Source organism: Euphorbia lathyris, chromosome 1 (genome assembly GCF_963576675.1).
Source record: "Euphorbia lathyris chromosome 1, ddEupLath1.1, whole genome shotgun sequence".
Lineage (NCBI taxonomy): Eukaryota > Viridiplantae > Streptophyta > Magnoliopsida > Malpighiales > Euphorbiaceae > Euphorbia > Euphorbia lathyris.
Window position 1 is genome coordinate 31,981,924 of NC_088910.1, and position 17,799 is coordinate 31,999,722.

A 17,799-nucleotide genomic window follows, 5' to 3' on the forward strand; every position below is an offset into this window, starting at 1 on the left:
TTTAACCATTTCTTCAGAAAACCTTCATATTACATATCCTAAACCCTTTCCAAGAAAAATCTTCCATTTTCTTCCATTTTCAAGCCAAACAAGTCAAGTTAGGAAGCATAGTAGGTGAAAGACACTAATTAAATGTTAGTAGGCTGTTTTAGCATCTTTTCTATGAGTTTGAGATTCTGAAATACCCAAGTATGATGATAGAATTTGTTGTGGATGAGTTATGAGTGAGTTTGTTGAGTTTTGACGTTGTTTAAATTGGTTATAGGCTGTCTAAATGAAAGGTATGCATCAAGTGCCCTAAATAGAAATATAGGATACTGTGTCCAGTCATCTTAGAACATATTTTTCATCTTGATATTTTTCAAATTTGGAAAGACATAAAGAATAAACTATTTTCATATATATATTAACAAACTCTATATAAAATATGAGACTTTAATTCAATATATAGATGAAGATAACCTTGATGGAGCATGATTGTCTCGAAATTGGATGTTATGTGGGGCAACCATGCTGATGTAGTATTTTGAGGATCTAAGGTTCAGAATTTGGGAACATTTGCTTATACAAAAGTGTTCCTAACTACTTGAAGTACATGTCTGGAAAAGGATTTGGAAATCCATTGTGTTTATCGTGAGCTAGGTTGAGTGAATTATGGTAGATGCAAATATGGATAGTCTGTTTCCTGGCTGAAAACAGGATATAATCATTTTGCATGCCATATATTGTGTAGAGGTGATATTAATGTGAACTTTGGATATGTTACGCCAATATATGTCTAGTTTTAGTAGGTTCAATAAACATGACATTTGGATTCATATAGATAGAGTTATGGTAGAAGGTGTGCAAGTAGGTCATATGAGGATCTAAGATAAAAGAATTAGATTGCATAAACTTTGTGGAGTTAGTGTCTTGTAAATATCATATAACATGCATTAGTTTACATTTTTATTAAGTTTAAATGAAAGACTAATTGTATAAATGTTATGTGACATTAGATGGACAATGTGCAATTGAACGCACACCCGATCGTATAGAATAGATCAAACCGAGTGCGATAGTAAGCATATTGCTTATATATGTGAGATGTAGTTGAATCTGATATGAGATGTAATTCATGAGGATATTATTGCCTCTTCTATATAATTATTATTTTGATTAAAAAAAATTGGTTTGATTATTATTTAATTGTCACATCAGTTTTTCAAATATTAATTATATTTGAAATATTTAATATATTATTAATACAGTTTTATAAATGTGAAAGTGTTTAAATTATATATATATATATATATATATATATATATATATATTGTGTTCTTGTAAAATATATATATATATATATATATATTGTGTTATTAATAGTTATAAATAACTAAAAAAAATATGCAAAACTGTTTTAGTTTATGGACACACTTGTTTGGATGACCCAATATAATAGTTAAATAATTGTCAAACTAATTATTTCAAAATTTTCATTAAATAAAAGATAAAATTGATATTGTTTGGAAATGTTAGGATTTAATTATATCATTGTTTATGTTAGCGCAAAATCTGCACTTTTGCACTTTTCGAAAACGTTCAAATTTATCATTTATCCCTTTAAATTATCTTTACTGTTTTTTTATTATTCTTTAATGGATAAACATATAATTAAAACTATCAATATTTTAAAATTTGAATCTCGAATCATTTATTTTTTCATATTAAATCCTTAAACTTTAATTACATTTACCCTCTCATTAAAGGCTCCATTAGTAAAACCGTTAGTAAATGGTTCAATGTGTGTAAAAATTAAAACTTAATAGCTTAATTCTTAGGGTAATTAATTTATTAGTCCCTATATTTTGACAAAACATACTGTTTGGTCCCTATATTTTCAAAAACACATGGTAAGGTCCCTAACCTTTTTCTCAGTTAACTGTTTAGTCCTTCCATCTGTTTATTAGATTTTTTACCGTTTATGACTTCGGAAATGACTAAATTACCCTTTACTATTTACCTTCAAACTTCAGAAGAAGAAATCCAATTTAGAAGAAGAAGCTATTTGTATGGAGAACAAGAAAAAGAACATATCCAATGCTTACGAATTTGAACGATTAAGAAGAAAATCAAGAAGAATAACACTCAAAGTTGATTTCAGATGCATTACAGTTTAAAGGAAATGAAAATAAAGGAAAAGAAGAATGCAAATCCAAATTGACTAACAGAATCTTCATGAGAGTCTAACGACAGGAACTAAACAGTTCACCGAGAAAAACGTTAGGGACTAAACAGTTCACCGAGAAAAACGTTAGAGACTTTACCGTGTATTTTTGAAAATACAGGGACTAAACAGTGTGTTTTGTCAAAATATAGGGACTAATAAATTAATTACCCTAATTCTTAAAACCTTAAAATTTCAAGAATTTAATTATGTATTTTGACATTCTTTTACATAATCATCTTACTATTTTAAAAGATAATAAATAATGTAACTTTAATATCGAGAGCATCCCTCAATAGTTAAAATTTTATATTTGAGATCAGTTTTCAAGAAATTGTTTACGTTTTAGCAAAAGCTGCTCTTCGCGGTGGTATCAATAGGTTGAAAGGTCTAAAAGAAAACTTTGTTCTAAGGGGTATAATACCCGTTGGTACCAAATTCAAAAGATTCGTGCAATGCTCAAGGAAACAAAAAAAAAAAAAAAAACATGTATTTTGAAAAGCAAAAATAATAATTTCTATAACGAATTTAGAGATATTTTTTGTTTAGTTAAACTATTTTTACACTACTTTGCATCAAAATCATTATAAAAAATTCAATTATTTCTAAAAGTAAAAGGTTGGCAAATACAATATGTAAAAATATTGGAATTACTATGTAAGAGCAAACAATTTTTTATGTAATTTTTAGAAATAAAAGATAAAAGGTAATCGTGGGAAACGGAGAAAACTACAATTTGGTCTAATAAGTCAAACAATTTTATTCTCCGTTATTTGATTTTGCCAGTTAAGACTGTTGAATTGGAAACAGAGCTGATACATACAGCAAGCTATAAGATCATCGTCTCCATGGATTAGATTTTGTAGTTAAAAACTCTTTATTCCATTATTCAAACACTCATTTTCTCTACACTGATTTCTTCTCTTCCACAGTGATTCAAAATATTGCAGATGGATCTTTCAATTCCTTCATCTTTCTCAGGAACCTCTTCTTCTTCTCTACTACACTTGCCAAAACTTACTGTATTTCCGGTTATCCGCAACTTCAATCTCAACTCCACAAAGTTATACTTTCAATCCTTGGTTTGGCGCCAAAATCGTCACGACGTCAGAGCTCAAACTTCTAATGCAGCGGTTGATGCCGATGGCTTCCTTCTCGAGGATGTTCCTCACTTGACAGATTTTCTCCCTGATTTACCTGTAATGATCTCTTATCCTATGTTCCCCGATTTAGGTGTTATTTGTGATTATTAATTTATTACTTTAACGGTTTCCTTTCCTTCCAGTCGTACCCGAATCCAGTGCAGCTCAGTCAAGCATATGCTGTCGTCCGGTACGCCTATTCACAATACAAGAAGCTAAGTTAAGTTAATTTGCTGGTGATTATATGTTCTTTTTGTTGCTGTTTGGCCAGGCAAACCTTCGTTGCGTCAGAGGATGTGGTTGCGGAAAAAGTAAGTAGAAATAGCAATTTGATTATAATTTGGCGTTAATTTCACTAGCTCAACTTCTCTTTCTCTGCATTTTCTTCCCTCAGATTGTTGTCCAGAAAGATAGTCCTAGGGGAGTACATTTTAGGCGTGCTGGGCCACGAGAGAAGGTATTCTGTTAAACTGAATTGTTTAATTTCATCCTTAATTTGAACAAGCTAATGGACGTATGTCGATGATAGGTCTATTTTACGCCTGAAGAAGTGCGTGCCTGCGTTGTGACTTGTGGTGGTTTGTGTCCCGGGATCAATACAGTTATTCGCGAGATAGTTTGTGGATTGAGCTATATGTATAACGTCGATGACATACTAGGGATTCAGGTGATTTCTGTTCTTATGGCGTGTGCTAGTATAACTGATTCGTCGTCAGGCTCCGCTGACCATTTTTTAGGTCTCTTTCTCTTAATTGTTCAGTTTATCTTGCAGGGAGGTTATAGAGGCTTCTATGCTGAAAATACCTTGAGATTGAATCCTAAAGTTGTGAATGATATCCATAAGCGTGGAGGCACCATTCTTCGCACCTCCCGAGGAGGTCATGATACCAACAAGATAGTTGATAGCATTCAGGATAGGGGGATAAACCACGTACATACCTGTGCTTTCTTTTGCTTTGCGACACTTGGCTTTTATAAAAACAAGTGGACAAATTGAAATACATAAAACTGATGTATCATTGTTGTAGGTGTACATTATTGGGGGGGATGGCACTCAGCGAGGAGCGGCTCTAATTTACAAGGTGATTAATTTTCCTGTAATGATAAGATATGTTACTTCGCTCATTTCTATGTGTTAGTCACACTGCAATTTCCTACTCAGATTTGTGTTCACTGATGCACTTCTTGTGAAGGAAATTGAGAAACGCGGTCTTCGAATAGCTGTTGCTGGGATTCCCAAGACTATTGATAATGACATTGCTGTAAGTTTTGTTAACTATATTCCAATTTAAGGTGGAAAAGTACACGAGCCATGTAGACTTGCATTAGTACATTGGCCGTTTTTATCATTGATATATGTTTTTAGGCTAATGCAATTTAATCCTTTGTTAAACCACACATAGGGGGCCTTAATATCAATTGCAATAAAATATATGCAACAGAACTGCTTTTGGCATTATTCTTTTGTTCGGGTGTTCTTATGTTTTTGGGATGGTTAGCTTGCTATTGCCTGTCCTTAATGAAAATGTCTAACTGTGTCCTCTGGAGTCTGGAATAGCCTTGGTTAATTTGGTGGCAGATAGATTACATGAAATATCATGTGTATATCTCATTCTTGCATTGTTTCCTATAACCTTGTAATCCATTTGGAGAAGTTACCTATCTTGACAGTGGTCGCCATGAAGTTGAAAATGATTTTCCAGGTATGGGATCTATAGTGAAATTTATATTTGAATTATTGATTGTCTTTCCTTTCACCTCAATTACACAGGGCATAAAGCCTTGCCCCTTTGTAGACGAGTAGATAGACTAAACATGCACCAATATTATTTTCTTGGGTTAAAATGACTTTATATGAATGTGGCAGCAAATGATTCCACTAGAAGTGACCAAGATCACTCGCATTCATGAATAACCATAAGAATCAAGAACTTATTGTGCATCATACTTCTGATTAATCTGCTACAATTCTGTTTATTCATCAATAGATCTTTATCTTCATTGAACTCTCTAGAATATTATGAAAACAAAGACATTTTAATCTTGATTTGGAATTAAGCCAGGCTTGGCTCCAGTTATATTGACTTTACGTATGATGTATGTTTTTGTGTGAGTGGTTCTAGGTGATAAGAAAGTTCTAGTTTATTTGATATAGCTGTAGCTGAACCTCAGCAAGCAATTATTCTAGACCCATTTTTATGTAGATCTGGAATTAAGTCATGGTTGATTTGACATTGAATATGTACCAAGAATGTAATTTCCTTATGTATGGTTTTAGGTGATAGATAAATCTTTTGGATTTGATACTGCTGTTGAGGAAGCTCAGAGGGCAATTAATGCTGCACACGTGGAGGTTGAAAGTGTGGAAAATGGAGTTGGAATAGTTAAACTGATGGGAAGATACAGTGGTAGGATTTCCGGACATGATAATTGATGTATAGGCTCCCACAAATTCTAAAAACATTAGATTTATGCCTCCATTGCCTTGCCTAATGTCTGGAGGTTTCATTGCTATGTTTGCAACTTTGGCAAGCAGAGATGTGGTAAGACATTACTTCCTTGTGTGAAGCTCCGTGTGCAATTTTACTTCTTTTGGGTATTGTAAGTGTGTCAAATAATACGTAAAATAGTTTGGATGAGCATTCTGGAAAAGATAAAGGACCTATTTCTGGTTAGTCCGCTTGGTGTTGACACAGGTATGAGACAAAAAATTGTTTATCCATTGGTATGTTTCAGCTGACTCGTTCTTTGTGATAATTTCTGTGTCAACAACTCAATGCTAGCCTTTTATTATGGTCTACTTTTTTTTTTGAAGAAAGAAAAAGTATATTTAAACAATTTTGTTTTGAAATATATATATATATATATATATATATATATATATAGTCAGTTTAGTAGTATACAGTTCTTCCAGATGATTAATGTTAAAATTATTCAACTGCTTTTATTAGGAAAGTTATGTTAGTGTGTTTCTTACAGTCTGCAATAGCCATATAACTGTAGCAAATGAGGTTGTCGGCTTTCATTCTTTTACAACTATTATTTTTTTCCTTCTTTTTTCAATAGCTTAATTCTACTTCTATTGTATTATATTCAATAATTTCATTCCTTATCCAAACAAAAACCAGAGAAGACATGCTACTGTCAAATATGTTTTCATGAAGTGATAGGAGCACCTGTGTATTACTAACAATATTAACAATATTTGGCATGAATCAGGATTGTTGCTTGGTTCCAGAATCTCCATTCTATCTTGAAGGCCCAGGTGGGCTTTTTGAATATATTGAACAGCGGCTCAAAGAAAATGGACATTTAGTCATTGTGATAGCAGAAGGAGCAGGGCAGGACTACGTTGCGCAGGGCACACATGGGGCTGATGAGAGAGATGCATCAGGAAACAAACTTCTTCTTGATGTTGGTCTGTGGTTGTCTCAGAACATTAAGGTGGAAGTGAAAACCCATTTGTGTTTCTTGTTTCATGGTCTGAATGTACCATTTTGCAAGTTCAAAAGTAGTCTCTTCTTCATGGCCCGGTTTAAGCTTTTGGTTCAAATGGTTCTATGACATGGTTTCAAATCTAGGGTTGTAAATGCGTCGACCCGCTTATGAGTGGCTCGGCGTTCGGCTCAATAAAAGCTCGACCGTGTTCGTCTCGATTTATAAATGAGCCGAGTTTGAGCACAATTTTGAGGTTCGATACGTCGAGTGAGCATGGAGAAACTTCAGTTCTTCATTTTAAACAGAACCTAACGAGTTGTTCGCAAGCCTTGTTTATGAACATATTTAATGAGTTGTTCGCAAGTAAAGTTCATGAACATAATTAACGAGCTGTCGCGAGCAGCTCACTATCAGATAATTTTTTTTAATAAATTGAGCTCGAACCAAGCTTGAGCTCGTCCATTTTCTGCCAAGCCCAGCACGAGCAAGCCAAAGCTAGGCTCAGTTACATCCCTAATCAGAGCCTCTTAACCAAGTGGTTGAGGGTCAAATCCTGGCAGCTCTCATTTATTAAAAGCAATTTCAACACATGGTAAGATGACCTTTGTTGTACACGCTTCAAGCCCACGGGTATTCGTGTGAGGCGGGTGTCAAAAATAATAATAAAAGTTATTCTTGGATCTTAACTATTAGTTTATTAGTTTAAGCTTTTGGTTCAAATGTTTCTTGACAAAAACTACATTGCTTTGCATGGTGGAGCCTTTGTATTGCATCTATACTGACAAAGGAAATTTGAGAAAATAGCTGAGAAAATATAATACTATACTGTGGACCATTTGTCTAGTTTTGACTGACCTTTTTTGTTCTTTTAATTGTTCAAGTTATTCCTGTTTATCTTTTTTTTTCCTGGAAAAAGGATCACAGAGGGAAGATTGTCAAACCTCTTGCTGAATGTGATGAATACAACTTCAGAATACAGAAAGAGGTTTCTTGTGGGCAAAACAAGCTCCTTCCCAAACTCATCAGAGAACATATCAAAGAAGACTCATGGATTAAATGTGGGAAATTGGATATAACTCTTGCAGGTGTCAAGGAAACTGACTTGGATTGGGCCAACATCCCTGAGTGGTGCAGAGACTTCCCTAAGTCCAGGGCCAACCAGCTGACACTAAGGAAATTTCTCTTCTATGAGCATGCCGGCAAGCCCTACTTCCAAGAATATAGCCGAACCTAGCCAATATTCGTTATCCAATTCCGAATAACGTCCCACAAGATTCCCTAGAGTATCAAACCTCAACCCTCATAGGAGAGTGCACTATGGGCCCGTCGCCCCCCCATAGTGTCCATAGGGATCCTTCAGGGACGGATTCAAAGGGGGTGGGTAGGGGCTCGAGAACCCACTGATCGCTGAAAAAGGTCGGAAAACTCCATGGAACTATGTACGCGGCTTTATTTTTTCCTGCAAAAACACCAAAAAATATCAGTTGAGCACCCATAGATCACCAGAGAGCACCCCGAGCACCCCCTATCAATGAATCCTGGATCCGTCCCTGGGATCCTTCCCTATGAAGATATCTCACCTCTCTTTCCCAAGGCAAGATGCCTTCCTCTTAGTCCTCGATAGACTAGGGTATATCACTTAAGCTAAGTGCCTGTTTTAGCCTAGGGGCGGCGGAAGCCAAAGAATCACATAAGCCAAGTGTATGTTCACTAACCCAGGAGTGGCGGAGATCCTACGGACTACGCCGAAGAGTCCCTGTCTCATATAGTAGTCCTTATACCAACTTGGTGTCTAGGAGGAACAATCCATTGATATGTTTCCTTGAAGCTGTATCAATGCTTAGGTGGCCAACTGCCTTTCCCCGGTACATCAAGCACATATTTTGTAGGACACAATTGCTATTAAGCGACTTGTCTCAAAGGCAAAGGCAGCCCGGTGCACTATGCGTCCCCGCTAAGCGAGGGTCCGGGGAGGGGTCCTACTACAAGGGTGTACTGGGGGCAAGCCTTCCCTTGCCAATTTTTTTTGGCAAGAGGCCGCTCCTAAGACTCGAACCGTGACCTTCAGTCACACGACAACAACGTTTTATCGTTGCGCTTGTCTAATGAATTTAATTGCATTTCACATTTCACCTGCTAGCTAAAGTTACTGCCTTTTTTGCTGCTGATTGTGTCATTTGTTTGAATTACAATACTTCACTTCTGTCTCGGGATCTATTTTGTTTATTGTAATTATCTATTCTCCAATTTTCACATAGTTGTATATTTAATTATGCAGGATCATTTTATGAAAGTCCGGAAGATTCCGGTGAATATGAAATATATAGGTATCAATATGCAGTAGTAGATTATAACTTGTATCTCTATCTACTTACAGGCACTTCAAATAAGTCTCTATTTCTACTAAAACTCTGTCTCTACTTCCATAGTTTCTTTGATCACAAATTTAGCACTTACTTTCTCTTTAAGGATATATATATCTTTGAGCAAGCAGAATTTTGTGGCCACACTTGAAGGTTTCCCTCTACTTCTCTTGAAGAAGGATATATTTTCTGTGATATTACTGATTAGTTTTATGTGATGCCAAACAATATGGTCTATGCAATGAAAATTGAGTGGCATTTGGTGAAAGATTTCTAGGAAAAGGAATCAAGAATCTATAGTCCAGCCAGAACTTTTCATTAGTTAATGATCAATATTTTACTTTGCAGATCCAACATACATGATACGAGCTGTACCAAGTAATGCATCAGACAACATCTATTGCACTCTTCTTGCACAAAGTTCAGTTCATGGAGCCATGGCTGGGTACACAGGCTTCACAGTTGGACCAGTGAACAGCAGACATGCCTATATCCCCATTGCAGTAAGCACATGTCTTCAATTTCTAATGTGGCTACTTGAACTTTCAATTACCATAATGATTGCTGTCGTAATGCCTTGAATCAGTATAACACACCCGAGGTCATGGTAAATATACTATTTTAGTTTCTTGAACAATCAAAACTACGATAAGTATTATCTAACAGGTAAATGCTTGTTAGGGCTAAAATGCACCATAATGATTTGTCTTGGGTATTTTGGGTTCCTTATAGTAAATGGCTCGAGTGTCTTGTCAAATCTACCATCACTCATTGTTGAGCTTGTTGATGACCGAGTTGGAAAGCTAATCAATCTTTTCAATTAGCATCTCTTCTTACAGATGATGCAAAGTAGACGTAATTGCCACCAGTTTGTCTCTAGTGTTGGTGCTAAGTACTAATCTTAGATGATAACTTCTGCATAAAATGGTTGCTTTGTTCTTAATCTTCACATAACATTATTTATGTGATCAGAATCTGGTGAAAGTGTCTTTAGGTAGTCACATTTTGCTTCCTAGAAATTTAGGGGCTAAAATAAATATTTAACTTACTGAGTAAGGACCAAGTAAATTGTATACTGCTTTAAAGGAGTGCTCAAAGATGAAATCATTGAATTTGGAAGAAACCAAGGATTCAAGTGTATCTTTTGGCATTTGTTAGGAAGTTTTACAGTTAAACATTTCAGTTTATATGTATATTAATAGCATGATGCTGCATTGCAGCGGGTGACAGAGGCAACAAACACAGTGAAGTTGACAGATAGAATGTGGGCTAGACTGCTTGCATCTACAAATCAGCCTACGTTCTTGAATTCCAATGAAACCTTTTAAGAAAAGGTGACAAATGACTGCACAAGGTTCAATTTCTACATAGATTTTTTGTGAATCAAAGAGATTAGTTTTATGTCTTGCTTTGATCATGTCGAAATCGGGTTGATTGCACCCACTGTCCCTAAACTTTGAGATGCATAAAACAATTGCCATATGCTCTAGGTAGCGAACTTTAGGGGCATGGTAAATGGTAATGCTTTGTTAGGTATAGTTTAGGCCCTTCATGATGTAACTTGAATTTGCAGTTTATGCCTTTTAGGACATGTGTCCGTTTGGCTTACCTCTGTGCTGGTGTTTACTTTTTTTGCTGTTACGATTTTGCTGTTTGTTTGTTGTTGCTGTTAGAAAAGTAGAGATTCTCTGCTTTTGTAAAAAACTATTTTTCAAACAGGAGGTTGAAAAAGTAGTAAACAAACACGCCCATAAGGGTAAATAATTATAAGGTCCTTGTGTTTTTACCTAATACACTACTTAGTCCCTATGTTTTTAGAAATAATTATATAGTCCTCCAGTTTTTGTTTTTGTTAACTCCTTAGTCCTTATGTTTGGGTCAATGGTCAAACTATACTAAATAAATTTTAAAATACCAAAATTACCCTTTACTTTATATTTTAATAATAAAACATCTATTATAATTATAGAAAACACTTCCATCTCTTCCAGAAAAAACTTTCATCTCCCTTCTCTTCTTTTTTTTTTTCCTCTTTTCCTCCTTATGTTAAAGTCTCCTATTTTGTTGATCTACTATAAGGATGGAGGAAGTTTATCCTTTTTCTTCCCCTTTCTGTGTTTTTTTTTTGTTTTGTTTTTTTTTTCATTGTTCATATATTTTATCGGATCTTCTTTATCTATTTGAATTGTATCTGTTCTATTATTTTGTCGTTTATACCTTTCTCGGATTTAGCAAGAGCGGAAACAGTTTATATTGTCCGTGGATCAATAAATCTGCGTGGTTGCAACAAAAAAAAAGGACTCAGATCCGAATGTTCAGAATGACCTAAAGGATGAAATTTGGATTGCAGATGCTTTTCTACAGATTTGGATTTACGAGAAGTATATGTTACATTGTTGTTTGATGTTTTTTTATACCTTTTATGGTTTTCTTTGCTCTTTGCAGTTGTTTTCATCCTTCTTGTATTGGCTTTAACCTTTACTTGTTTCAACTTTTATTTCTTATATTTTGCTTGTTGTAATCCTTTTTTTTTCCATCTAATGAAAATACAAGTATATTTCTCAAAAAATAAAACATCTATTTTTCTTATTTTATATTTTTTTTCTCTTTTTTCCTACATAATCACAATCTCTCCAATATAAAGTAATTGATTTATTAATTTTTATACAATTATAAAACTTTAATTTAATAACGTAAAATTTATTTAATAAAAAATGAATGAAAAATATTTCAAAAATTATTAAAATATGAGTAAGGCTATCATTGTAAAAAGTTTTTACAATTCTAATAAATTTTACGAATGAAGAAAAAAATATGACTTTTAAAACATTATAAAAAATTATAATAATATTTAATGTTAGTTTAAAGATATTATATTAAAAAATAAAGAAAAAAATAATTACAATTTAAGAAAATTAATAATATATTTATTAAGTATATTAATTTTGGTGTATATGTAGTTCAAAAACTTTATTAAAACTAATTAGATAAAATTTGAAACTAAAAAATAAATTTTTTTATGTATGTAACTAGGAACAATTTTGGATTTTCATTTACCAAAACAAATGGAATGAATAAAGAATTGATTAAAATAAAACTTAAGAATCTTATAATAATATGATAGACTTACTAACGTGTTAAGCAGGCCCGTCCTTGAGCATGGGCAGGAGGGGCGTCTGCCCAGGGCCCATGGACGAGAGAGGGCCCAATTATAGTAATGTATAGTACTAAGAGTTTTAAACTATACTTGATTAAATTAAAAAATATATATTTTGGTTAAAAACATTGTCATCAGATTCTTTCTAAATTAAAAACAACGTTGACATTAGATTAAATTCAAAAAAAAAAAATTTATACTTAATTAAAAACATGAGCACAAATTACCAAATTTTCTAATTTACCTCAAATTCTTTCCAAATTTTCTAATAATAATATTGAACATCAGTTCCCTAATTTATCTCAAAGTCTTTCCATAACTATCTTTCTCATTCATCAATCATAACAAATTTTTTAATTTATCTTCCCTTTCACACTCCAATCCCAAAGAATATTGAATGGTATTATCTTTCATCTTCAGTTCATGTTCAATTCATTAGCTATATAATCAATTTTGTTCTCTAATCACCCCATTGTGAAACTTCCAATTGCTATTAGCATTTTTTTGTCTTTGAAAAACTCTATCAAATTCTGATTTACTTGGTCTTCATAGGCAATATGGGAGAAACGCATCAAAATCTTCAAATTTCAAGAACTTAGCCCCCAAATCCCGTTAAGTGAGATGATTTTCAGATTTGGTTTTTCATTTTTATGTTACCATACTTTGTGTCCTGAAAAGCATAAAATATATTAGAACTATTTCATAATTTATTAAATTTGAGAATTTTGCATCTAGAAATGATCAGACATCATTTTGTATAAGAAATTGGGTACTTAAAACAATATAAAATGTTTTTTCATATGCAATGTTTTTATTAGATCGTTTATTAGGGTCTCACTTGGTAACTCGCCCCTGAACTTCTAAAATCTCAGAATCGGCCCTGGTGTTAAGTAAAAACATAAAAACCTCATAATTATTTACCGTAAAATAAATATGTTTATCAATTAAACACACCACAAATAAATCAGTAAAGTATATACCAATATGGATTCGTACATACTACTGGTGGGTTTTCTTTGTGCACTTAAAGAAGACCTAAATGATACAATAACTTAAATTTGTGAGGGTAAATTACACCATGGCCACTCAATTTCACCCTTACTTTTTTCTTATGGCCTTTGAATTTCAAAATCCCACATAAAAAACCCTGAACTTTGCTTTTTACTTTCTTTATGACCCCTTTTCTCCATAAGGCCAGTTGTAACATTTTATGATGATACAATTTTTACTATTTATATATAGTAAATAAATGGGCTCCTTTTACCCCATAATCCGAGGCGGTTACACTCTTATCTATAGATTGGCTCTATCTATAGTTTACCTAGGTGATCACTTTAATAACGGATATTTTGAAGTTATTTTAAATGTTGTTTAGTTAGGAAAAACGAATATAATTGTCTAGTAAGAAATATCCGAAAATGATGATTTGAAAAATCGAAAATAATGGTTCTATGAAAAATATAATTTTAAACAACTTTAGTTTTTTATCCTTTCAATTTTGAGGTTATCTACTATTATACGAAAGGAGTCATAAAAAAAAGCAATCGGTAAATTCATGGTTTTTATGTCTCGTTTTGAAGTTCAAGAATCGTAAAGAAAGTAAAAAGTAAATTACACCATGGTCAATTAATTTTAAGCATAACCATATATTCCATAATTATGGTTAAAATATCTTAAAGTTTAGTGGCTATAACACTAATTGGAATAAAGTTCACTGACCATAAGAGTAATTTCTCAGAAAGTAAGGGTAAAGCTGAATGACCATAAGAGTAATTTACCCAGAAAGTCAGGGTAAAGTTGAGGACCATAATTTATCTGAATTTTTGATACCGATACTCACTGGCGGAAACCGGAAGTCTAAGCAATTTTTTTTTTGGGTAATTAATTTATTAGTCCCTATATTTTGACAAAACACACTGTTTAGTCCCTGTATTTTCAAAAACACATGGTAAGGTTCCTAACCTTTTTATCAATGAACTGTTTAGTCCCTAATATTTTTCTCGGTGAACTGTTTAGTCCCTGCCGTTAGACTCTCATGAAGATTTTGTTAGTCAATTTGGATTTGCGTTCTTCTTTTCCTTTCCTTTAAACTCTAATGCATCTGAAATCAACTTTGAATGTTCTTCTTCTTGATTTTCTTCTTAATCATTCAAATTCGTATTCATTGGGTCTTTTCTTTTTCTTGTTCTCCATACAAATAACTTCTTTTAAATTAGACTTTCTCTTCTAAAGTTTGAAGGTAAATAGTAAAAGGTAATTTAGTCATTTCTGAAGTCATAAACGGTAAAAAAAATATAACAAACAGACGGAAGAACTAAACAGTTCATTGATAAAAAGGTTAGGAACCTTATCATGTGTTTTTGAAAATACAGAGACTAAACAATGTGTTTTGTCAAAATATAAGGACTAATAAATTAATTACCCTTTTTTTTTACCTTCATCGTGATTGCAGCTGCTCTTTGGAGAAGAGAAGATGAAGAGTATTAGGGGCTGTTGTGTAATTTTAATTTCTTATTCCTTTAAATCAAAACGACGTCGGTTTACTTAATTAGCAAAACGATGTCGGTTCTTAATGAGAGAAAAACGACGTCGTTTGTTAAGTGAAAACTGATACAACAAAATACACCCTGCCACTGTCTCCCCCCCATCCCTAATTATTTGAATTGCTGCGGCACGAGAGAAGAGAGTCCGCCACTCCACTGACGGCCGGTCAGACTCCACCGCCGGCGCCGATCCTTCCGACACCGCAACCTTCGCTCTTCTTCGACTGAAACGGAAATCAATTTCGGCAGACAGGTCACGGGTTAGTAATCTCAATTGAATATGAATGTTTAAATTGTTCTTTGAAGGCACAACTTAATTGAACTGCTGTTGGTTCTTTTGTTGTTTTGTTGCTTTTTTGCTGATAAAAGCTTAATTGATTGAAGGTTTAATTGAAAGTGGGTGTTTTGTTCTTTGTTTAATTGAAAGTAGGTGCTTTGCTTTGTTTAATTTAATTGAACGGTGTTTGTTTAATTCTAAACTTGTATTCAATTGTATTGTACACATTTGGCAAGTTTCCTGGTGCGACCAGTTTGATGCTCCCATTTGTAGTATTTAATTGGCAAAGGGTTAGAACTGCAAATTTTTTTGCAAAGTTAGAATTAACATGTACTGATACTCAATTGCTTGTTGAGGGTTAGAATTTACATGTGCTGATATTAAATTGTATTTAATTATAAACTTTATCATTTGTTAATATTTGTATTACAATCGCTGAACTCAATTGTCACTTGTTTAGAGGTACACTTTTCAATATTTTGTTTTTTTTTTTACTTTATCAAAATTTTGTTTGTTCAAAATTTGAGCCCCCGGATCATCTAGGACTCTGGTTAAGCCACTGCCTGTGGTCCCGAGTTTTAGACATGCTTTATTAAATGGTAATAATTGTTGTAACAAAAAAATGGTAATAATTGTACAGTTATTGGAAAGAAAAGATATTGTTTGTTAATTGGGTTGATTGACAAGCATGGATGTCAAGGAAATAGATAAGTGGGCCAACTGAATAGCTTAACTTTCTTGCTAGCTGGTATCACAAAGATGAGTTTTCTTTTCCAGTATGTGTTGATTTGATAATCGTATAGGGATATCAAGCATTTTTGCAAAAATCTTCATAGGTTTACTTTTTTTTAGTAACTTTTCCATTTGCAATATTTTTTTTGAAAAATTGGTAACTTGTAGGTTGAAGATATGTTTTAATGCACAAAAAGCTCTTAGTTGTTTTTCAAGTTTTAACTTCTCCATGTTGGTTGGTTAGATTATGTCATACTCAGAAGCAGCTACAAAAGAAAAGGAGTCAATCCAGGTAAATGCTACTCATAGGAAACCTAGGATTCTACTTGCTGCTAGTGGAAGTGTAGCTGCTATAAAATTTGGAAATCTTTGCCATTGTTTCTCGGAGTGGGCAGAAGTAAGAGCAGTTGTCACCAAGGCTTCGTTACATTTCATCGATAGAACATCACTTCCTAAAGATATTGTTCTTTACACTGATGAAGATGAATGGTCTAGTTGGAAAAAAATTGGAGATAGTGTGCTTCATATTGAGCTGCGGAGGTGGGCAGATATTATGGTTATTGCACCATTATCAGCAAATACACTTGGAAAGGTATCAAGTATTCTGAAACTTTATATTTTGTCTATTATTATTGATGTATTTAACCGAAGTAATAAAGTAATGAGTAGCTTGTTTTTGAACTTCTTTTTTCTCATGCGGAAATTCCTCTTTTATTTGGTTGTTTACCCTTTCAAGGATATTTGCTAAAAGGATAGATAGATATAAAACAAGTGGGATAGGATAGCCTTGTTGCATAATCTTGCTATTCATTAGATATCTAGTTATGTTTCTTATATCTTTGCTTGTATATGTACGAATGAATGCAGATTGCTGGGGGATTGTGTGACAATCTGCTTACATGTGTTGTTAGAGCATGGGATTACAACAAGCCCCTGTTTGTTGCACCAGCCATGAATAGTTTCATGTGGAGCAATCCTTTCACAGAACGACATCTGATGTTGATTGATGAACTTGGAATTTCTCTAATTCCACCTGTCACGAAAAGACTGGCTTGTGGGGATTATGGGAATGGTGCAATGGCCGAACCTTCTCTTATATATTCGACCATTAGACTCTTCTTGGAGTCGAGAACTCAAATCAGTTAACAGCAGGGGGGTGGAAGAAGAGTTGGTTAGTTAAATGTGAATGCTTTATTTTGGCTCATCTTGAGATAGATTCATTTGTGGTGAAAAATTATGAGTTAGGATGCGAACGTCCGGACTTGTGTGTGTGTGATAGTTCACCATTCGAACGTTGTGTAGTAATGCTGTTCTTAGTGTAAATTAGTTATTGTGTTGTATAAGACTATAGTTCTGTTCATTTCCTTGCATTTGGAGTGAAATCAGAGCTTGTAAATTCTATCACTATAAAGAATGTGCTCTGTAAGGATTAAATTAAATTAGTAAGCTTAATGGAGTTTAGAATGAAAGTTCTATGTTTGGTTAGTCATGTCACAATTTGCGAAGTTTCCGAAAGTTTTACTTTTAGAACCAATCCATGTACAATGATTATAAGGCTTTAGCTTCTTTCTTTTTCTTTAATTGTCATGCAGTAGTGCTCACATGGACCCTGAATGACCAAGTGAATTTGGTCATTCACTGTTAGATCTAGGTTTATTCAATCTAGGCCTTTAGATGCTTTGAATTTCCAATGTAGGATTTGAATAAGCCTAGATCTATCAGTGAATGATCAAATTCACTTGGTCATTCAGGGTTCAGGTGAACACTACTGTATATTTACGATACCTGGTAAGAGAAAAATAATTAATTTTTGGGTGGAACTTGACATCTTCTCTTAACTGCATGAAAATAAGGTAAGCAATGCCATCTTCCTCCATTGTTCTCTTTTGCCTTCATACTTGATTCTTGTGCTCTTCTTCTTCCACATTCACTACTTTTGAT

At 33.6% G+C, this 17,799-nt stretch overlaps 2 protein-coding genes across 3 annotated transcripts; both read left to right on the forward strand.

The window, feature by feature from the left end:
• The first annotated feature begins 2,968 nt into the window (after positions 1-2,968).
• Positions 2,969-11,630, forward strand: LOC136227026 (ATP-dependent 6-phosphofructokinase 4, chloroplastic). 2 transcript variants are annotated; one of them, XM_066015760.1, is made up of 14 exons: positions 2,974-3,405; positions 3,492-3,538; positions 3,620-3,659; positions 3,743-3,805; positions 3,878-4,015; positions 4,121-4,279; positions 4,377-4,430; positions 4,542-4,610; positions 5,627-5,756; positions 5,851-5,891; positions 6,568-6,792; positions 9,065-9,113; positions 9,498-9,652; positions 10,370-11,630. In XM_066015760.1, the coding sequence occupies exons 1-14, from the start codon at positions 3,157-3,159 to the stop codon at positions 10,475-10,477; spliced, it is 1,527 nt and encodes a 508-aa protein (XP_065871832.1). In that variant the 5' UTR covers positions 2,974-3,156; the 3' UTR covers positions 10,478-11,630. The 2 variants fall into 2 exon arrangements, with proteins under 2 accessions (XP_065871836.1, XP_065871832.1); XM_066015764.1 differs by lacking the exons at positions 9,065-9,113; positions 10,370-11,630 and having other exon boundaries at positions 2,969-3,405; positions 9,498-9,646.
• A 3,324-nt stretch (positions 11,631-14,954) lies between these two features.
• Positions 14,955-17,347, forward strand: LOC136227042 (phosphopantothenoylcysteine decarboxylase-like). Its single transcript, XM_066015774.1, has 3 exons — positions 14,955-15,109; positions 16,103-16,450; positions 16,726-17,347. The coding sequence occupies exons 2-3, from the start codon at positions 16,106-16,108 to the stop codon at positions 17,002-17,004; spliced, it is 624 nt and encodes a 207-aa protein (XP_065871846.1). The 5' UTR covers positions 14,955-15,109; positions 16,103-16,105; the 3' UTR covers positions 17,005-17,347.
• Positions 17,348-17,799: the final 452 nt, after the last annotated feature.